We start from the raw sequence: 21,834 nt of genomic DNA, 5'->3' as shown, positions 1-21,834 counted from the left end.
GTTTTTGCCTTCCTTCTATTTTTTTCCCCATTCCCCAAGAGACAGGGGTGAGCAAGAGGCTGGGTGGGTGTTTGGCTGCTGGCCAGGGTCAACCCACCACAAAGACAAATGCAGTTTGAAAGTAAGTGATACCAGAACTTTCCTTTTGTTTTCCCCTTACATGCTTCCCCTCCCACCAGACTCATCTCTTCTTTTGAAAGGTTTAGTGGGGCAAGAAAAGTAGAATCTACATTTCAAAGCAGTCATACATATCTTCATGGGCAAGAAGTCTTAGAAGTTGGAATACATCAGTGCTCCAGCAAACCAACAGAGCAAACGTGTTTTGGACAGAGCAGGAAATAATTAGAAAAAGAATAACTGGATAGTAGCCAAGAAAAATTAGCAAAAAGTGGGTATGACAGGTATTCCAAAAGTCAGGAATATTAAAGAACTGCAAGTGAGTCAACAGGAACAGATACTTTGAAAATGCTTATAGAAGCCTATGACTTATCTACAGTTTTTTTCTAAATCAGAATTTTAAATGGCATTTTAATTTAACTTCAGATTATTCTCAGAATAATTTTTTCTCAGTTACAAAGAATGAACTCCTTGAAAGTCCCATATAAAAACCATATAAAAAAGCAAGCAGATAAAAATACAATTTTTTTTTTTTATTTATTTTAGAGCTAGCATCTAGGTGCACATACCTACAAACATTTGTGGACAAACTGCAAAATTATCAGCACTGAGTTCTTCTATACATCAAAGAAAACTAACAGAACACCGAAACATCTTACCCTCTCAATACAACAGAAGAGACAAGGAAAATACACAAACTGTCCCAGACAGAACAAAAAGTTGAAACTGTTGTTTCTAACTGATGAACCGTGCATTACTTTAAATACAGAAAGGTATTCTTTCTCCCTTCAAAGATTGTGCTGCTTTGGATTTGAATGATAAAGATATCATGCAAGATGAAACTGAGAAAAATTATGCAAAAAAGGGAGAGAAGCTTAGGAATTAACATTATATTCCTTGCTTAGGTAAGAAATCAATTAACAGTGAATTTCCAAGAGAAAAATATTCATTGGCACATACATCCAAAGAGTAAGAAATGTCAGTTAGAGAGAATTGTGCCCACTGTCCACAGAAAGAGCTGTACATCCTTCCCTTTCTAAAGGGATACCTAGGTATACCTTTTAGGAGATATTTGGGTAAAATAAAGCAAAATAAGAAAGACAAATAAGAACCACTTAATTTACCTGAGAATGCAAAACAGACAGAAGTCGGTAGTATTCCTTAAGTTCCTGATGTAAGGCTGCACAAAAACTCTGTAAGAAAAAGAGGAAAAAAGAGAAAAGAAAAAAGAAAACAAATGAGGAAAAAAGTCTTTCTGGTTTAACCTAGAACTACTTTTATCCTATCATCACACTGTGAAGGTAGTTAGAAATTCATTAAAACAAATCAAGCTACAAGTTTCAGCATAAAAGCCAACTCTTACAACTGGTCAACATACAAGCACTTCCCTTAGAAATGCAGAGTGTTTCCAAGAATGCACATTGTCAAGTGACTTTGTTTCTTGCTGTCTTAATTCTACCAACAGATTAAACTATGACAAGTGCTAACTTTCTAAGTAGATACATCATCTCAATAAAGACATTAATAATTACCACAGGAATGTGCAAATAATTGCACGATCCAGAAGAATTTTTCTCTAATAATTATTTAAAATACAGTATGTAGTAGAGTTTGAATTTCAGGAAGGCCTCTAATAACAGAACACAGACATCAGGCAACCATCATTATATTTAACAGTACAGACTGTATTGGCACAGCTGCTGGATCAAGTACTGTATATTCTTGGCCTTTTATCAGTTGACAGTCATACACGATTCTTGACTTGACATGGAAAAAATGCATAACTCTAAGCATATCCCAAGAAATCTATAAAATGTGCAGAAGTTAACAGGCCTGAATTAAAGCAAAGATTCCTCTTTGTAAAACAATTCTAAGCACAGCTACTTTGGGTCGTTCAAAAATAAACAAATGAAGGTAGATTTTAGAAACAATTCCTGAAAGAATACTTGTTTAGTAATGGATGGTTCTGCACAGTTTGTGGTCCTGGGGTTTTGCTTTAGTTTTGTAATGTTTTTATCCTAACACAGACTAAAGATACTTCTGCAACACATTTTCTAAAGCAGAATTAAAAATATGGCTCATTAATTTTGGACCGAGTTGAAAATTTTTGACTTGAAGCACTTTTTTTTTTTTTTAATAGTATTTCCCTGCACACACAAATTCTTCAGAACTGATTTCTTAAGCAATTCTCAGATAATCATTTTGGTATCTATTTCAACAGACTTTTTTTTTTAAAAAAAAGAAATTCCCCAGGACGATCCCCTCCATCCCTTTTCAAATCATCACAGTCTAAGTAATTTGAAAAAAATATGGAAAGCCTCACACAAAAAGAACCCAAGAGCTTGAAGTAAAACATTTATTCACTAGAGTGTGTACAAGGGAGAAATTATTCCTGCAAGCACAAGGAGAAAATACATCTTCATTACTGCTAAGAGGCCTATCTGCTAAGAGGCTAAGAAGCCTAGGAAAAAAAAATCATTAATCTTGCCATTATATCCTTTATAAAGAAAGAGAGTTCCTTTCTTCAACTTAATGTTATAAATGAGAAAGAAATTTGCAATTAATTTTATTCCAGAGGATACTGAAGGGTAAAAAGAAATCCCCTTACATGTAACCCCGCTTCTCATTTCTTCTCACTTGCTTCTTCAGTACATTTTTGAACTTATTAAAGCAGCACTTGCCAAGACAGAAGGCAGAGTAGAGCCTCCAAGAAAATATTCAAAAGCACTATACATCTACTCAAAAAGTAAGAACAGTAATCATTGACTCTAGTATCCAAGAGGATTTAGGATCTAACTGGCCATCAACTGTTCAGATAAGACTTAAAAGTCAAAAATTACATCCAGTGCCAATTCCTGCATTACAAACTACAGATTTTTGTTTTCCAAACTGTTACAAAGAACTGGACATTATTTTAGACTTCTGATTTGGTCTAAAAAGAGAAATCAGGGAGGAAAGAGAATGCTTGTTCAAGGGAAAAAAATGAAAATGCCTACTATCTCAACTGGATCTAAATGGGCAGCATGTCAAAACATAAGGCAAGTTACACTTCATTGCTGACTTTTTGCTTTCTCAGATACTAAGCAGCAAAAGTATAACAACATACTGCACTTTATATTATTCTATCTCTACTCTTAATAATTGTCAACACCAGACATTTTGCATGGTAAAAACAGTCACCAGAATCATAAGAGGTGACAGACATGTCATCCTGCATGTGGTTTAAGCATGGCTTTACAAAAGTGTTCTTTTAAAAAGCAGAAGATGCTTTCAAACATACATATCCTTGTGCTAAATTCCTAATGCATAGCGTGCAGTACCTGAAACTGTCAGCTATAAAAGCCATGAAGAGCAATAGTATATAGTCTTCTTGCCTAGATACTTAGAGCAGGAGTAGAATATATGCTTTTATTTGTACACTTATGTCCTAGAAATACATATAAGTGCTTGACTCGAGCAAAAGTAACAGCATTAGAGCTATGCAGATTCAGCTAACTAACTGCACAGCCTTCTGCACAGGATCTGAAATCTGCATATGGTAGCTAAGACATCGCACATTTATATTCACTGAAGTTCTCCCCCTGCTGTAAACTTGACAATTAAAGCCAGAGGCGGTACAAATAAGCATAAGCAGGGAGCTACTACATAAAGAATAAGAAACTTCAGCCAGATGTAAGGGGGAGAATCTGAAAAAAGATACATATACAGTAGCACTACCATATAAAACATGAATATCAGCATTGGATCACTAGAAAAATAAGTATTTATGTGTAACTAAAAGGGTTACTAGGAAAAAGAGACAGAAGGGAACAGAATAAAACATTAGAAAAGTAGGAAGCACTACAGTGTCTCTACTGACCTCTTAAGAAAAATTAAATTGAAGGGAGAAGCACTTCAATTTCTTGGTAGATTAGGTAGGATGTTATGGCTAGAGGCAAGGATAACATTTGTCGAGTCAGAAGGGATAATATCCAGTTTTAAAGAGGGAGCAAGTGAGAGGAAACGGGAATGCCTTAGCAGTAAATGTGGTTTTGGGTATTACAGCAGCTGTGAAGTTACTGTAGACTACAAATCATGATGATGAAACCTATAAAAACAAAAATTGACATTCTTTTGATGCTGTAATCAAAAGAAAGGGCGGAAGATAATGGGGTATTTGCATCTTATGTAAGTTAGTGCAGTATTAACACGTGAACATCAGCATTAGCCAACAAGAGTGCCTCCTGCATAAATCATCCCAAGAAATGAACTGGCAATCAATGAGCTCAGAGATGCACCAGCCCATGTAAGCAGTGCTTTTGTTTATAAAACATGCATGATCACTTAAAAAACCAAGACTTTTTTTTTTTTTTTAAAAAAAAAAGAGATTAAGAAAAGGAATCTATACATGAGAATTTCCAGCCACAAATGATGGGGGCAACTCCTTATGACCAGTAAGAGCAAATGTCTTTCCCTTCCTTTCACACTATGACCCACACCAAAAGCGGCAATCCATAACAGGAGTAAATCCAAGCTCCAAAGTTACGCACCATTCTAGTACTGCATTTTACTCGGTAATTTATAACAGATACAAGACCAAACTATTGTAGCAAAATCAATTTTTTAGCTGACCTACCTGTCCCACAAGTCCAAATGCGCGATCCAAACTTCTCTGGTCCGTGTATTTTCTTATTTTGTTATGTAGCCATCCCAGCTCTGCAAGTCTACTTGTAGTATCTCTGAGAGATTTGGACAAGCACACCTACAAATTAACAGAAACAATGACTTGCAATTTTAGGTCAAATCTACCATGCCAATACTTGTTTCTTCACAAAAGCCCCTTTCTCATAAAACAAGCTAGTTCAGGAAACAATCATTTTACATTCTACAGTAGAGATAATGCAAAAAAAAAAAAAAAACCCACAAAAACCCTCAAACAAACAACCCGGGCAACCACAGAATTACATATAAATACATAAATACATATTTATAAAGAATAAGAATACATATAAGAATAAGAATATAAGAATTTATAAAGAATAAGAATACATATAAACATTGAAAAAGTAGCAGTAACAAACTATTAGCAACTTTGTGATCTTCCCTTTTAGAAATCTTAATGTAACGGTATTCATACACTCTTGTTATGTTAGGCAATAATGGTAGTAATAAAAGGTCCTCAGAAAAGAAGAAATCTGAAATTTCATGATGTAGAATCACACTTCATCTTATACTGATAATCAGCAGGACTGAAAATATTAGAGCTCTAGAAGAGGAGTCAATGACTGAAAGTCATGAAGAAACCTAGAGAAAATAACTAGTTACTACTACATGTGAAAGAAACTAATAGAAGAGAAATTACTCAATGCCAGACTAGGTTATCATGAACCAAAACTTATAGAATCCAAATTCCAAATTTAAGTGAGATCCATCAGTAACAGCTTTTAAGAACTATTTAATCATGTGCCTCTCTGAGCAATTCTAATCTTTCTACTTTTCCTACACCACATATCTCACTTCACCCTGCAAGCCTGCCTTAGTCCCAAACCCTATTTAACTACTACTATTTGCATCTGAATCAGCACTTTTTTTTCTTTAAATTGCCAACAGATAAAACACTGTTCCTCTCGTTCCTATACTTGAGATTTGCTTCTATGACGTTTTGTCACATTACCCAAGAACACCATCATTAAGTTTTCAAAATTTTATCGGGCAAAGAAAAACAAACAATCTGACAGATGTGCTAAAACAAGAGGCAGAGATTGACTTTTGTCCAGAGTGATTTGGCCTATCCAACCTCTACAGACCATTTTAACTTGGAAAGCCAGCTGGAACAATCAAAGACAAAATAAGGAAAAGCATTATCAAGCTAAACAGGTTGTCAAAGAACTAGAAATCAAGTTAATGAATTAAGCCTTTTAGTTAGTGGTACAGGCATTCCCTAACATAAAAATCAGCTACAGTGTTAGGCACAGTAGCAGGGGCTTGAACCAGGCAGCAGCAACTAGTTTTAAGACCAGAGTTCAGTCCCTGGCGCTCTTGTTTAGATACACAGGCACAGCTTTAACTTCTCGAACAACTTCTATAGGGTAAATTCTAGCCCAAAGCAGCAAAACTGGACACAGAAACTCTGCCTGCAGCTAAAAATCAAAGCGATGACATATGAATTATTTAGAATTCTGCAACTACAGAGCGCTTGGCAAACATTAAGTACCACACGCATCCGCTGGAATCAAATGAGGAACAAGCAAAATTGGCTTAGTGTTATTACATTTGTATCTCTGAGATCAAATCAGAAGCAGCTAACTTACACAGTGCTGAATGTCACCAACAGGCCTAATATTAATGTTGACATTAGAAAACATTCAGGTAAGAAAAACAGCTTGGAAAGTGTGTTTCTTTCTGGAAAAAACAGACTGTGTACAATGACTTTATTTTGCCCAGCTGAGGGAAAGCTACATGCTTTGACTACTATTTTGCCTAACACACAGTCAACACAACTATAGGAGGTATGATCTTGGTCCTCCTTGTCCATCAGAAAAAGTTCCAGCAGCAGCTCTAGTCAGTCAAATAATTTCATCCTCACTAGGTCCAGTAGGTCAGTGCAAGTGCCAATAAGGAGGAAGGATGGAAGACAACTGATTTCACAGAAATAAGTGAAGACAAAGTTCTCAGAAAAAAGCATTATTCAGATGTTTTGTGGTCAATAATCACACTCCCTGTATAAACAGAATTATCTACAACAGTTTTTCACCTCAAAATAGCCTGTTTGATATGAAAACTACACAGAGAACTAATGAAACCCATAGTGTCCTTTTTCCAATCACTGATTAAGTTCTCTCCCTATTCCTCTAGAAAAATCTATTATGCTACTTTTCCTTTGCTATATATAGTCAAAATTATAGATGGAACATAATTAACTTGGTGCAGGTGTTGAGGAATTAAACTTTGCAGCATCTACAGGTGCAGGAGATGGCATCCTTGAGAATCTGTTTATTAACAACATTTAACTGATATGACAAGATTTAAGTTTTTTATATTTTCCCTCCACTAAGCAGCCCTAAATGTTACTGTAAAGTAACAGGAGGAACAACTATATGTTTCACTGTTTGCAATTATTATGAAGAAGAAAAGGAAATCAGTTCAGTTATCATCAACATTAAGATGAGTCTACCATGCTCTTGGCACATGAAATGACCCAAAAACCCAAGTCCCCACCATTTTAGGACTATGTCATATTGCATAATATAAAGTTCTTAATACAAGTGAAAACCAGCAGCACTGCCTTTCATTTGAACAAGAACATGAGAATCAATTAGTGAGATGAAACTGAACTGAGATGCAGTACTGTCTAAATATTGAACAAGGAAATATGTTTAACATCTCACCACCTTAAAGAGACAAGATCTTTTCTTTCTCAGTTTCTCTGACCCTTATTTAACACCTTCCTTCAAATTTGCATCAGTCGGATTTTCTATCAGCAGTAACAGCTGAAAGCACTCTATTCAGTTCTATCAGCAGTCCATTCTTGGGTGAGCGGCATTATCTCATCTAATCATTTTTAAGTTGTAATCAAGACCATAACATCAAGTGGCTAGCATCTATTCCACATGTCAGGTTGTTAAACTTAATCCAATAATATTAATGTTATCAAAAGCCTGCATCTGCATCATGTTCATTCTTATACACTGGGGAGAGGAATCCTCAAATTAAGTCAAAACTTAGGAGTCTTTGTACTGGCTTAATAGTTGGGGGGCTATTCACATCTTGTGAAATGCTACGGTTTCTTTCTGGGACCTAATCTACCCAATCAATTTTAGATTAGAGCTATTGAAACTACCCTGTTGGATTTAAAAAAGAAAAAAAAAAAAAAGAACAAAAAAACCATACAAACAAAGGTAAAGGCAGCTGCGGGAGGGAATAAAGACTTGTGGTAATATTTCAACTTTTTAACATAATTTTCACAGCTGTTTTTCTCCAATGTACCCCTCTGTTCACATATGAAATACAAGTCACCAGACAGTACCTTTCCCTCCACTTTATAGCAATTTTCAGAATTGCACATTTTGATGTTTTTGCCATCTATTCCCTGGAAGACATACAAAACATCTCTTACAAGGTTTGCTTCGGTTATTTCAACAGAGCCTAGAACAAAAAAAAAAAAACAACAAAACAAACAACACAACACACAATAGCATTCAGATTTGTTGGGACAATTAGTTTTGATTACAACTTCAAAAAGCTATCTAGAAACCTGGCCAAAAAAAAAAAAAAAAAGGAGAAAGCCTGAGTTTAAGTCCTCTTAACAACCTGACAGGAGAGCAAAGAATTCCCTTTACTTGCCTCTACCAATAGCTGGGATTCCCTCGGAGCAGGTCAGCTTGTATGACACAGGGCATGTTATATTTTAACCAACACTTCAGCCAATTCTTAAACTTATCTTCTCTGATTCAATCAGTGGGACTTCCGAGGCAAGCATCATAATAACTTTACCTTTCTTCAACCAAACAGCTGAAGTTGTTAAATGAGATTTACAGAATAATCTCTTCTACATTCAGCTAAAAAAACAGAGTTATGCCAGAAGGAAGAGCTGCTCATTTAAAATTGGCTTTCAATCACATGTGCTACTGCTCAGTGAAAAGATTGATCAAAACCAGACTGCCAGCTGTTTAACAGCCATAACACTGGCAAACACAAAAGTGTAAATACTGCTTCCGAAGATAGATATACCTTTGATTTAGTAAAGCTTTTGCTGTTGCAGCATACAGTTTGCTTCTGGCTCACATCTCTAGTTAGAGGTCAGATTATGTTTAAGATTTAGGATATTTATTGATTTAAAGGAAAGACTGAAAAAGGTGCTATGCAGGCCACTGCACCTACTCCCACCTTTTCTAGGCAAAACAGCACCATCTGCTTTTGTAACTTCATGTAAGATATCAAACCCAAAACAATTTCAATTACGACTATTCAGAAATTGAGATGCTACAACATGCTTCTCCCAGATTTGACAGCACTCTTACTCTCATCAGTTTGCATTCCCAACAATCCACTTTCCCAGAATAAAAATAATAAAAAATAAATTCTATTCTTACTTTGGCAAAAGTAGCCCTCACCTCCAGATGCTGTTTAAAACTCAGACTCCTCTCATAATACTAAGATGTGCATGATAAGCTAGTCCCTCTTAGGAACTCATAGTGTAATGGTAGAAGATTCAAGTGCACTTTTCTTTAAATGGTAAATAATACAACAGGTATTAACATCAACCATACAATGCTCCTGATTATACAGTCTGTGTAGATGCAGCAACAAAAAACACTCCAATTAACAGCAACCAACTTTAGAAGAAAAAAAAACCCACAACTTTTAATTAGAAGAATTTCATATTTGTAGAAATACATCATCTTGACAATAGCCTTTTCTATACTGAATGCAGTTCTACATCAACAAGTGACTACATTTAAGAAAACTGTCAGTCCTTATACCCACCCCATATGAGAGCTAAGACTCACAGCTGCTGTACTGCTCTTTAAGGCAATTAGTACAACAAAAATAAGAGGCAGTGCTAGATTTTTATGTGTTTTTTTCCTATATTTATAAATACATATATACACATACATATGTGTATGTGCATGCTCTTGCACATGAACAGTATTGTTAATTAGCTTCTAAATGCCAACTGCTGGCCTCAGATACACCAGTCCAACTCTGGTGTAAAAGCTGTTGCATTGTGCACTGTTACTCAAAGATATAGGCACTGCTAGATAGACTATATTTTAGCTTCCAATTATCCACACTTCTTTATATAGGAGTTCTTAAAAAACAAACAAAAACCATAAAACCCCACATCTCTTATCTTTCTTTGCCAAAGTAATAACACTGTAGGATTAGTGCATCTGTCACTAGCTCTCTTATTCAGAAAAGTCTCCCATTTATTACAGTAAATGTAGAGTGGGTTGAAACTTACACAACTGCCACAGAGATCATCTGTTAAACCATTTCTCCTGAATTTACATGAGTGTAACTAAGAACAGACCCTCTAGGCATCGGTTTCAATTTTGCAGCCACTTAAGCAAGGAAATAAATTGGTAATATTTATATATTTTTTATTTTATTGACAATATTGTGTGTCAATTGCTCTAAATACCACCACTGTAAACAATGTGCTAATTTAAATAAAAATACTTTTAAGAGCTTTATATTCTAGTGCACATTTCCAAGTTTGCAAAGCAGAATTTAACAAATGGATGAGTCTATTTCAACAAGTTCTATTCATGGAGCTCTCTTTCTGACCTTCTAAGAGCAATAGCATCTTCTAATCATCAAAAGAGTGATCATTACTCACAAGCCACAATCACTTGATGCTGACAAACACTGCAATGGAGTCAGTCTTAAGAGGATTAGAACACATTATCAAACCAACCATTGCAAAAAAGGAATTAACAACCAGCAAAAGAGATTGTGGCCCAGTCTACTAGTCTTGCATATTTGTTTCTATCGTACACATTCTAGCAAAACACTCATCAAAAAATTCAACACACAATAAAGCTATTTCAAAATTATTAAAGAATAATTGAGGATGCAGAGAGCAATTCTAAGAAGTTCTCTTTAACAAATGCATCTTTGCTTACCGCTTGTATCCCCTTCTCGCCTTGACCTTGGCACACCACGGGACACAGCATTCGAAAAGCCTTTTGAGGTAGCGCTTTGTAAAGAAGGCTGGTTTGCACTTAGAGTCCATGCAAGACGGGACCCTAGTTGCTGACGGAGGCAATCTCCAACTCCTGGAGCTTGGTAGGATTGTCTAAAAGGACAAAAGGAAGAAACATCTTTAAAAACTTTGATTCTACACTCTGGTTTGTTGTATACAAATTTTGAAAAACACCTCAAGCTTGAATTTGTTTTTTCTGAATGTTTTGTTTGTTTGTTTTAATAAAGGAACCTTAAAAATGGTGCAGAATATACAAATTATTTATTTCTTCTTATAACCCTACACTTTCAAAAAAACAAATGGTAGAAAAGAAAGGACGTACAAATTTGAAAAAATTTATTTCATATCAAAGATTGACTTTGTTCACAATGAACTGTGTATATAGGCTGAACTGGATCAAAAGTGGCCAACTATAATAATAATAATAAACAAGTCATAATACAGAGCAAATATTCTCCCTCTCACAGATGATGAACACATTAATTTTCCCTCTGTGCAGTGCATCTCTGTCAGGCTTTGTAGAGCTCCAGGGGTGATACAACATGCTATCCAATGGCAAAAGGAGGGCTCATATTTTGCATGTTACTGTCTGTGTTGGCTTATTTAACAAAGTCAATACTCAGATAATCATCTTATGGTTTACAATGGCTAGCTTCTACTCAAAGATCTGAACTATTTGGTATTTTAATCTTTCCGTTCCAAATATAGACTCTTCTTTCTATGAACAGACAACTAAACCACTGCTGAACAGTAGGTGTTTCAGGATTTATTTTTTAGTCAGCTCTTGTATACACTTTTTTCAAGAAAAACCCTGTCCACTCAAGATGCAAGACTACTCTAATACAACAGCCAGCATGCTGTGAACATGCTTAAAAGAAAGTGAGACCATGCAAGAAAGGTCACCCATTTGAAAATGGAGGATGTTAATTCTACTGATTTGATGCTGGCTGAGGAATCCTTTAAAAGGAACTTGAGTGAGGACTTTAAATCCAAGGTATTTAGGGAACAAAGATAAAGACTGTTTTAAACAGTTTCAGAAGACTGAGAAATTTGGAAAAGGACACTAGAATCCAGAAAAGTGGATCCAGTAATATATCAGCTGTTCAGAAGATAGCTAAGATTAAGCCTAAGAATGGATACACTTGGCCAGCCATTTATGGCTTCACAAGGTCACGTGAAGTCACCTAATATCCAGAACTGTTCAGCTGAGGAACACCTACAGTGGAATTTTGAACAGCATATAAACAGGAAGGGTTTCCTCAAACCTATTTGCAAGGCAAAACAGTTTAATTTACCCTGGAAGGAGTGACTGTGGAGTTGGCGTTGGCCCATTCAGGGCATACAGGCTGATGCTGCTGATCCCGCTGCTGCCCATGCTGCCAGAGCTTTGGGCAGACTGAGCGCCGCGGTCCTGGTAATTCAGGGGAAGGCTCTGAGGTCTGGCATAGTAATAAGGGGTCGAGTGAGCATCCCGTGGCAATGCTTGAGCAAAAAGCGTGGCATAACTTGATACCTGAGAAGGAGAGGATTTGAAAAGGGAGGAATAAAATGAATAAATCTGTGAGTTGCTTGAAGTCATGTATATAGCGAATGGAAGTGTAACATTCAAAGATGCAAGAAAATAACTAAAGACCATGTTTATGCAAAGAAGATTTTTTTTTTTTTTTTACAGTTATAACAACCAAAAAAGTCCATTACAGTGAGCAAAAGTACTTTTAGCAATATAGCTTATTTTTGCCTTCAAATTGTCATTAGTAATAGCTGCAAAAAGCACCCTGGGATGAGTAGAGCTGGAACAAAAGGAAGAAATTTGTGCTCTCTATTTCAAATTCATTAGCACATGAGCAGACATTACACCACCAAGCAAACAAAAAAACCCATCCACCTAATCAAGTATCAACTTCAGCTACAAATGTTGGACAGCTCATAATTTCATATTTATTTAGTATAAAAAATTACACAGAAAAAAAAGCAGACACTTGTGTCAAGCTTGTTCTTCCTTTCAGCCTCACATACAACCACCACAAACACAACCTGAGGTGTTTGTGAAGTCTGGATAGCAGTTCCTAATGTCAACTCAAATAAGTGACACACATTTAGTGCTTCTCAGAAGTAACAAAGGTGGTCTCACCTACCTTGTTAGGCTGCTTACGTGGATCTTCACTAAGGCTAAGCAGGAGGTAGAGTATTGACCATTTGTTTTTCAAAATGCCCTTTAAAAAAAGATGAAGACGAATAGAAATTAGTTTAACTCTTTATAATAATGGATGCTTTTAAAATTATCCAGCCTACTAACAGGTACACATATAAATCCATTTTCCACCCAAATAAAAACACCTTAGAGCCACATTCTTGAGGAAACTGGAACTGCGCAGTACAGCCTCTGTATTGCTAGTTTTATGAGTTTTCTCCACTGACTGTGTCCAAATCAAGAACCCTCACCTGCTCTGAGATCAGCAAGTAAACTCAATTTAAAGTTGATCGCTCCACAGAAAGAGGTTTATACAGAGCTGAACTTTTATCACACTCACCATTTCCACACACTCACCAGTTAAAAGATCTCAGATGTGGATCCTAAATGTGAAGAAGGAAAACTTTTGGTGCAATCTTAAGCAAAGAACTGTCTTTCCTCCACTTTCCCCTTCACTCTCCTTTACAGGGAGGCTTCAAAAGTTTGATGGTTTCAGTTTCTATTACTTTAAATGCCATTGAAGAGAGCTACCAAAATTTTCACAGCTTAAGATACAGACACTGTTAACATGAAACTTGAGGAATAGGCAATATAGTCTCTAGTAAACAGACAAATAGACAGATACATACAGATTGTTAGGATAACACTCTCAGCAGCTTTAAATCTCAGTACGAAGCTTTAGCAGCAGAAGACAAAACAACACTAAAGCCCAAGCTACAAAAAGAACACTTCAAAGGAAGAATTATGGCAGATATTGAAATATTTTAGCTATAGATATGTTTGTATGTATGTTACTCCATAGTTCTGTGACACTTGCAGCTGAATTGATCAAGGAAACAGAACCTTATAATGGAGATGAAGTAGTGGAGTAAGTCAAAGAAACTCATACAAGTTTCCTCACATCATCAATGAGGCCATGGTCCGGAATACTAAGTAAAGCTGAATATAAAAGAAGCTTCAGCCGTACCAAGACTCCACAGATTCCAGCCCTTACGAGGCAATGTAATTCAGTGCTCTCAGTCTTGCAAAACGCACTATCAAGTTCACTTTGAAATTCTCTTTTTAGAATGCATTTTAATTCACACCATTTTCTGTTCTTCCTGTTTCTCTGCAAATTATGCATTTTGTGTGTATATGTTACATTGTATTATATAAGAATTCTGGCCATAGAACATTTTTCTTCAGGACAGAGTCCACTAAATAAACCTACCAAGCTTGTTACTATTATATAAGACTAGAAGGAGACATGCTACACTATTACACAGAGCAAGTGTCTCCTATCTTCTGCTTTGATCAAACAAAAAGTAGAGATATTGCATCTGTTGCAAATAACTAATCCAGCAACTCTCTAACAACTGGTGAAGAAGGAGCAGCAATATTACCACTTCTTTTACTGGCCAGGATAGAATAAGTCTAAGTGCCTCAAGCAGTATGGTTTGCTCAACCGGCAAGCTGCCACAAAAATAAGATGACCTCCTTTTCTCTTTAGAGTAATGGATGAAACAAAGTTAAAAAACATTCACATGAGCTTTTTTCTTTCTCCCAGTTGCTTCCAAGAGAATTGATGGAGGAAGAAAATGCTTCGTTGCTTCAGAAAACACATATTCCCCCTGTGCCCTTCCCTAAGCTCATAGGGAAAATAAATGATTGTCCACCATTAGTAATAAACCTTACAGCAAACAGAATAATTATTGGTAGAGTGAATTTTAAATATGGTTGTACTCAGATGATACCACTTCACGTAAACAAGATGCTAACATAGAAAAAAATAAGAGACAGAAGGTTAAAATAACCTCAAACATCTGAGCAGGCAGAAAAATATAAGGAGATAACTGACATTAGCTCATATCACCTATTCAGAATAACAATCAAACTGATATGAACACATTTTCAAAGTTTACAGCCATCACACTCTGCAGCTATGTTGCTTGCCAAATGCAAGACTATGGCAACATACTATGTAAGCTGCAGAAAATCTGTACTAAAAGAGCAAGATCACACAGTGTAATACATGAAAGAAGAGGCTGAAACCAGTGACTGTCATCAGCACAGATGTCTGCAAACCACTGACACTTGCCTCGCTGTACAAACCAAACCAAATAATACACAAACCCACAGGAAAGCAGGAGGAGTTACACAGTAACTTTAGCTCCAAGCATTAAAAATCTAGAAAGTTAAGAATGGATGAGATGAGGGGCAGAACTGAGTTCTAGCCATACTCTCCACAAAATCATCTTTTTGTAATCTTAAAATCTTAGTATTATCCTGTAAAACTCAGCCATGATCTACACATAAATTCATAAATGAAAATCAGAAGAATAGGGGAAAAAACATTCTCCTAAATACAAAGAGCAAAATAAGGACAAATTTTCTGTTATATAGAAAACATCTTACTTTACATGAACTAATTATTATTGTCAAAAATCAGGTATGTGCAAATGACAACTGGGAATCTTATTTTATTACTAGTCACCACATTCTAACTTGCTAAATACTCAGTTTTATGGAGAATCCAGAACAAATCAGCAGCAGTCACTTTTCAACTACCTCAGCTAAATTTCTATCTTTGCATTTTTCTCCCCTTTCACCTGCCCCATCTTCCTGCATCATGGACTTTCTGCACACTACATCGTATGTCAGAATATCAACACGCAGTACTAGCACTGGTGCTAGCAGAACCAAAGTCAGCAAACGCTTAATCTTCAACATTAAAGACCTGAAGCACCCAAAAATTCAGAAGCACAAGGACTGTTTAAACCCTAGATTAAAAAAACAAACAAAACACACCACCACACAATATACTTGCAAGGCATAGCTGTAAAATAAATTACAAAAAGATTAACCAGTATTTACTTATAAAAAAAGGAACACTTCTATTTTTACAGAATTCCTTCTTCCATATGAAGTGCTCCTTTCCATAACTGTACTCAAAATGTATCCTTTATTCTCTTCTGATATACAATTAAATTAAAATTAATTTCTAATTGACAGTAAACAGCTCATACTAAAAAAAAATTATATATATATATATAAAAATATATTAAAAATATATATATATATATATAAACATTTTCACAAAGAAATTAAAAAATGTTTGAGGTTGGAAGGCACGTCTGAAGACCATCTAGTCGAATCCCTCTATTCAAAGCAGGGTCATCTACAGCAGGTTACCCATGACTGCTCTCCAACCAGGTTCTGACTGTCTCCAAGGATGGAGACTCCACAGCTTTCCTTGGCAACCTGTTCCAGTATTCAACCATCCTCTCAGTAAAAATATTGTTAACGACCCAAGCACTCTTCAACTTTATAGTATCAGAAAGATGCACATGTGTGCTTTCAGTATCTTTACTCTTCATAAATTTATTACACTACCTGTGAACCAAGTTTTCTGTACAGTTCTGAAAACAAAGCAGCATCTGCTTCCCTTCTTTGTCGCACAACTATTAAAAAAAAGAAAATATATAGATTAAAAAATTGAATGAAGTATAATAGTAATGTCTGAAATTATGTATGTGTAGTAAATTGGAAAATGTAGCTAAGAAAGCATAATGATGCCTAAGTGTTTCACTCTATTTACTCATACAGTTTTGCTTATTTTCCTGTTATCTGCATTCCAGCCCTGAAAATTCTTGCATCAGAAGCGATGTAATGTAAGCCCCTGTCACCTCTTTTTCTTAGAGCACTAGAAATATACACCTTCTAAATAAGCACCATCTAGTCAGCCAGTCTCTAAGTTTAGGGAATTAAAAGATAACTGAAAGCAGACACAGATTAAAGAATGCTATAAAGCATATCAGTCTTCTAAAAAGAACTATGAATTCATGAAGGTATTAAAGTGAATGGAGTGCAATATGAATTGTTCTTTATTGTCATGGTGGCTAGGATATGAAGTAAATGGCAGCAAGAGAAGTCTAAGCTGAGCATTCAGAAAATAAGAGCTCTGAATACAAACAGCCACTGAAATACTAATAGGGAATTAACAGACATCATGAGACTTTCAGGGACTGAGCTTTAATTAGGTAACTATCTGTGAGGCAGGGTTATCCCATTTTCAGAGGAATAAACTGATCAGGTAACTTCTTGAACAACTTCCATTCCTGTTTCTAAGAAAGAAACAAAGATGCACTTACGTTCCTTCTTGATTTTCTCTGCTACAAGAAATTCATCCCGTTCAACGGTGGGAGCAAAGTTGCTTCCAATAACTCTCACTGCATACTGAAACTGTTGGGCTGCATCAGCTAAAAAAAAAAAAGGAATACTCAGTTAAGCAATGTTAAAGTTCTATTAAAATAAATTAAGAAAAAACTATGGCTCAATGTGGTATAAACGGCTTAGACCAGATAACATTATACTAAAATCCTTAAACACACTTCTAACCAGAAGGCAGTAAAGTCAAGTTTACCCATGAGCATATTATCAATGCTAAACTTCAAACACACTCACTTGTAATAATTGCACTTTGCGAATAAGCCCTTCCTACTCTGTGCTGGCAGAAGAGGCACTTAGGGCCACCCAGTTATCAGAGAGCATCAGCACACTTCAACTGGCTCTACCCTTCCCCACCGACCAAAACGCTGTGGGACTTGGCTCAGAGTCCCACAACTCAGCTCACATACAGGAGCGACACAGACGCATCCACCAAGGACTCTCTCACCAGGCACCAAAACTGGATGATCCTTCCTAGGGATCTTTACTCAGATACCCACAATGGTGGTTTTACCAGTCTGTATATCGGCTTTAGGTTTTCCATTTTGATTTTAAACCAGTTTACATGGTTTCACCACTTAGGTTCAAAGCTAGTGCAGACACACTGGCATCACATTCCAGAGCATAATATAGATACTAACAAAGAGGTCACAAGTCAGTGACCTCCCCCCCTGCTCCTTCACCATGCAATAATTCTGGTTTTAATATTGTTGCTCAACAGTATTGTTTTAGTACAAGAATCTCTGCTTTTTCAGAAGATAACAGCATGGTGACATTGAGATAGGGCCAGCTCAGTATTACTACAGCACAGTCACGGTCACACTGCTTAACGTGAAAAATTAATTAAATGATAACACTATAGACATGTCAAGTGCCCTTACAAAGTGTCAGATAAATTTCTACTCTTCTTATACAAATAAGTGTAATAACATGAGAGGAAAGGTACATAAGAAAAACTAGGTGTAAATGTGTGGTGTCAGCTACTTAAATCCTTACAATTCCTGACTTCAGGTTAAAAAAAATCATCCAAACAACTATGTGTTTATAATAATCAAATCTTATTTCTTTTATATATATATAAAAATAAAACAGTTTTGCTTCCAGATACATCAGACTTCCCATGTGTTTTATTTAGTCAGTTAAGCAGTGAATTTTCAGAGAAAATTGTAGAGTAACACAGCAATGGTTGAGCCAAGGAAAAAGAAAGGATGACGGTCTGGACAAATACATATAAAAGGAACAGAAAAATGGAAGAGGATAAAGATCCCCTAGAAGCAAAAATATTTTAAGTGTTGAATCATCTCTTGAATTAACTAATATTTACAATTGAAAAAATTGCCTGGGAGATATTTGGAGTCAATTATTGATTAAATGCATGAAAATCTCCACAAATTTAAGGAAGAAGAAATTCAAAATCAGAATGTGCTATGTTCTTTTTGAATACTCGTTTTTGACTGCCATGTGTTATAAATGGTCCTAATCTTCCAGAATGCCACTGTAGACCAGCAAATATTAACCAGTTCCCCACAAAGCAGCACTTCACACAACCAGGAAACAAGTCTGCTCAGGCAGAATCATTAACTTCTAACTGTATCTGACAACACTGGATTACAAAAGGACCAAGGGTATCGCTCTACTTTCCAGGAAGATAACGTTGAGATCCAGACTATTGTAAAGTCACAGATCTGCGTGACTTAAATGCCTCTCAAAAAGAATAGTTCTACTGTTAGACTGAGCAATCTCTCATTTGCAATAAGGACTTGAAAATACAATTCTAAAATAATTTAATAGTTCAGCTATTTATGGCTTAAACTGAACAGATGAACTAGGAGGAGTAAATATGAGTGTTTCTGAGTAATTCTTATGTATAATGCATGTCATTACAGAACAACTCAAGATTTTCAAAAGTATTCTGCAAGGCCAACTGAAGTCAAATATTGGCACTAACTTGTCCCAAACAATAGTAAAAGTCTTATCTTTGATTAATTCCTCAAGTGTGTACCTAGAGCAGTTAGGGAAGAATAAGGCTTTTTTAGTAATTATTACATTTTTTTGGTGTATTGTTATAGTGACTTAACACGGGCTACAACTAAAAAAATCAAATTGCTAAAAAAGTTCCAGGTCAAGCATCATGGGTAAACTAGAGTCAGGAGAAGGATCAAGGGTTGATGCCAAAGTACTTTACCAGTTATGACATGCATCTAGATTAAATAAACTCCCTCACTGACTGTCCACTAAAAAGCAGGAAAGAATGGATTTCCAGTAAACTAGTTCAATAAAAGCTATAGGAAAATATATAAAAGAAAGAAGCAAATTTGAAAAAAATAGACATCGTCTTTAGGAAAAAAAAAAAAAAAAAAAGAAAAAAATCACATGGAGACACACACACACCTACCACAACAAAGCCACAAGAAGTTCCTCCTACAGTTCCTCCTCACTCACTAGATAGATGCATTACTCTGGTTTTCCAAGGAAAATTGTTCTGAAATTAACTTCTATGTCCACCTGCACTACCCTATCCCCCAGGGATTGCCCTTCAACTTTATACTTTTTTATTTTTTAAACAAATGTGCTAGAGGTCTCAGGGATATGAAGTTAACCACATTTCATAGAACTGAGGACTGGTAGAACAAATATCCAAGCAACTCTCCCCAGGGGAGAGACTGCAGCAAAAGTTCAGTGGTTAAGTATTCCCTCTGGTCTACCAGCACAAAATTAGCAGTATCACTGAATCCCACCCAGACTGCAGCCACCAAGCATGAAGGAAGAGAAATCTGGAGAAGGAGGCAAGAGGGATTTCTGAAGAGAGCTACAGGGAATGAAAGTACAAGCTGGCAGTATTGCAAATCAGGAATGGAGGGGGTTTACTACACTGAACAACAATGCACAGTTTTTCCATGAAAGCAATGCTGTATTTACTGTGTTGATTCACTTTTTAGAAATTCTTTGGTTTCTGAACAAAATGTTTCCTATCAGTGTTTCGAAAAGACGTAAGCACTACGTTTTCTCTCTGTTGTTCCCTGTGGTTTGGGGGGTTTAGATTAAATTCAAGTGAACCAAGACACACATAATGAGAAATCAAAAGGGCTTACTCTTACAAAATCCAGTAAATATGTGTAAAAGGGCTCTAGAGGCTCTCTGGAATTTCATGTCTCCAGAAGCACTGACTCAGAAAGACAGCTACACATTGACAAGGGATCAGGTGGGGTTTTTTGTTGTTGTTGATGATGTTGGAACAGGGATTTTCCTCAAAACAACAGAGGAAAATTATGGATTTTTGTCATTTCTGGGTTTTCCAATCTGTCTCTTCTATTTCAACACCAACCATAGCAAGACTAGTTAAAGCACAGAAACTTAGTAGTCTTTTCCATAGTGCCCTAACAAGGTATCTAAGAAAGATCTCTATTTGAAAGACTACAATTCTGTCAAAAAATACCAATTATTAAACCTGTTACACTACTAATTATATGGAAGAAAGTTATCTGCTCTTCTTTACACACACAGATTTGTATAGGCAATTCAACAGCATCGTAGCAAGACTATTTTTACATTATATTTTATTCAGCTTTTCATGTTTTATTCATAGCAAGTCCAGCTTCTCTTCTACAAACAAAACTCCCTGCTGTGGGAGTTTCTTCAGTAGATTATTTCTTATAAGTCTGTGAAATAACTTCAGTACCTAAAGAGATTAAGCATAACTTAATATGGATATCTGTCAGTAAAATATAGATTCACATGGTTTGTAACTAATAGACACATTTAATTACTTCCTTTCTCAAAGAGCAGTCATTATGACAGCAGATAGGCTTAAAATACACAGGTATGTATCTATATGTGTGTACATCTTCCTTCATCAAAAAGTGATTACAGCATGAATCTATCATGTAATAGCAAGCTCAACATTTCTGATGCATGAAACCAATCCCACTGTCTGCAGGGTAAGGGGGAAAAACAATACTGGTCATGACTTGTTTTACAGAGATCTGATCAGAGCCATGAATGCAGATAAAGTCACCCCCCCAACTCAGGCTGTATTCCTTAAGTAATACACACATACATACAAAATTAATGATACTGGTAACCAGCCATACAGCTGAACAGAGAAACAGCACTTTCCCCCACCATGAAAATTTACGAACTATTCCAATAGTTCAGAGGTAAAATAAAAATAGCCACAAACACAACAACAAAATCCCCATTAAGATTACAGAGATTAAATTAAGGCCTTTTATGGACTCCATGTAGCAAACTGCTCTCTCGAGACTGAAATACTACTTTCTAGAGCATATACATCTCCAGAAACAGTTTGGCACACAAAAATCCTTCTAGGATTCAAAAACAAATAGATGTAGCTTGAATTTGTATAGCAATACAATTCGATTCCATTGGAGGCACTAAGTCTTCTTATAATTGACAAGCTTGTACAGCACACTACAAAAAAGGTTGAGGTTTTTTTTTAAATAGAGTTCTTCCACATAACTCAGTAGACATTGCAATGAATTTCTCAGAAACAGAGATGTTTGTTAAAAACCAGTAAGTAGGCCTACGCAGCTGACTGATTTTTGGAAACTGAGAAAGCCATATAGTAAGTGGATGGTTTCAAAAGAGCAGGAAGAGAGAAGGGATAGCTCCA

At 36.0% G+C, this 21,834-nt stretch overlaps 1 protein-coding gene across 2 annotated transcripts in view; it reads right to left on the bottom strand.

Moving 5' to 3' along the window:
* The window catches only part of TUBGCP3 (tubulin gamma complex component 3), a gene marked incomplete at its 5' end in the record, with an annotated part of 48,004 nt that overhangs the window by 21,528 nt on the left and 4,642 nt on the right, over positions 1-21,834 (bottom strand). The window contains 8 exons of one of the 2 annotated variants that reach the window (XM_080363825.1): positions 1,242-1,310; positions 4,733-4,858; positions 8,123-8,241; positions 10,725-10,897; positions 12,100-12,317; positions 12,940-13,017; positions 16,368-16,435; positions 17,126-17,233. In XM_080363825.1, the coding sequence (XP_080219951.1) occupies positions 1,242-1,310; positions 4,733-4,858; positions 8,123-8,241; positions 10,725-10,897; positions 12,100-12,317; positions 12,940-13,017; positions 16,368-16,435; positions 17,126-17,233 (959 nt within the window). The remainder of the gene's footprint in view (positions 1-1,241; positions 1,311-4,732; positions 4,859-8,122; positions 8,242-10,724; positions 10,898-12,099; positions 12,318-12,939; positions 13,018-16,367; positions 16,436-17,125; positions 17,234-21,834) is intronic. The other variant, XM_080363826.1, reaches the window with a different exon arrangement.

The sequence above is a fragment of the Nesoenas mayeri genome (genome assembly GCF_963082525.1).
Source record: "Nesoenas mayeri genome assembly, chromosome: 1".
NCBI classification, from domain to species: Eukaryota; Metazoa; Chordata; class Aves; order Columbiformes; family Columbidae; genus Nesoenas; species Nesoenas mayeri.
Note: the sequence above shows the minus strand (reverse complement) of the source record. Positions and strands in the feature narration are given on the sequence as shown.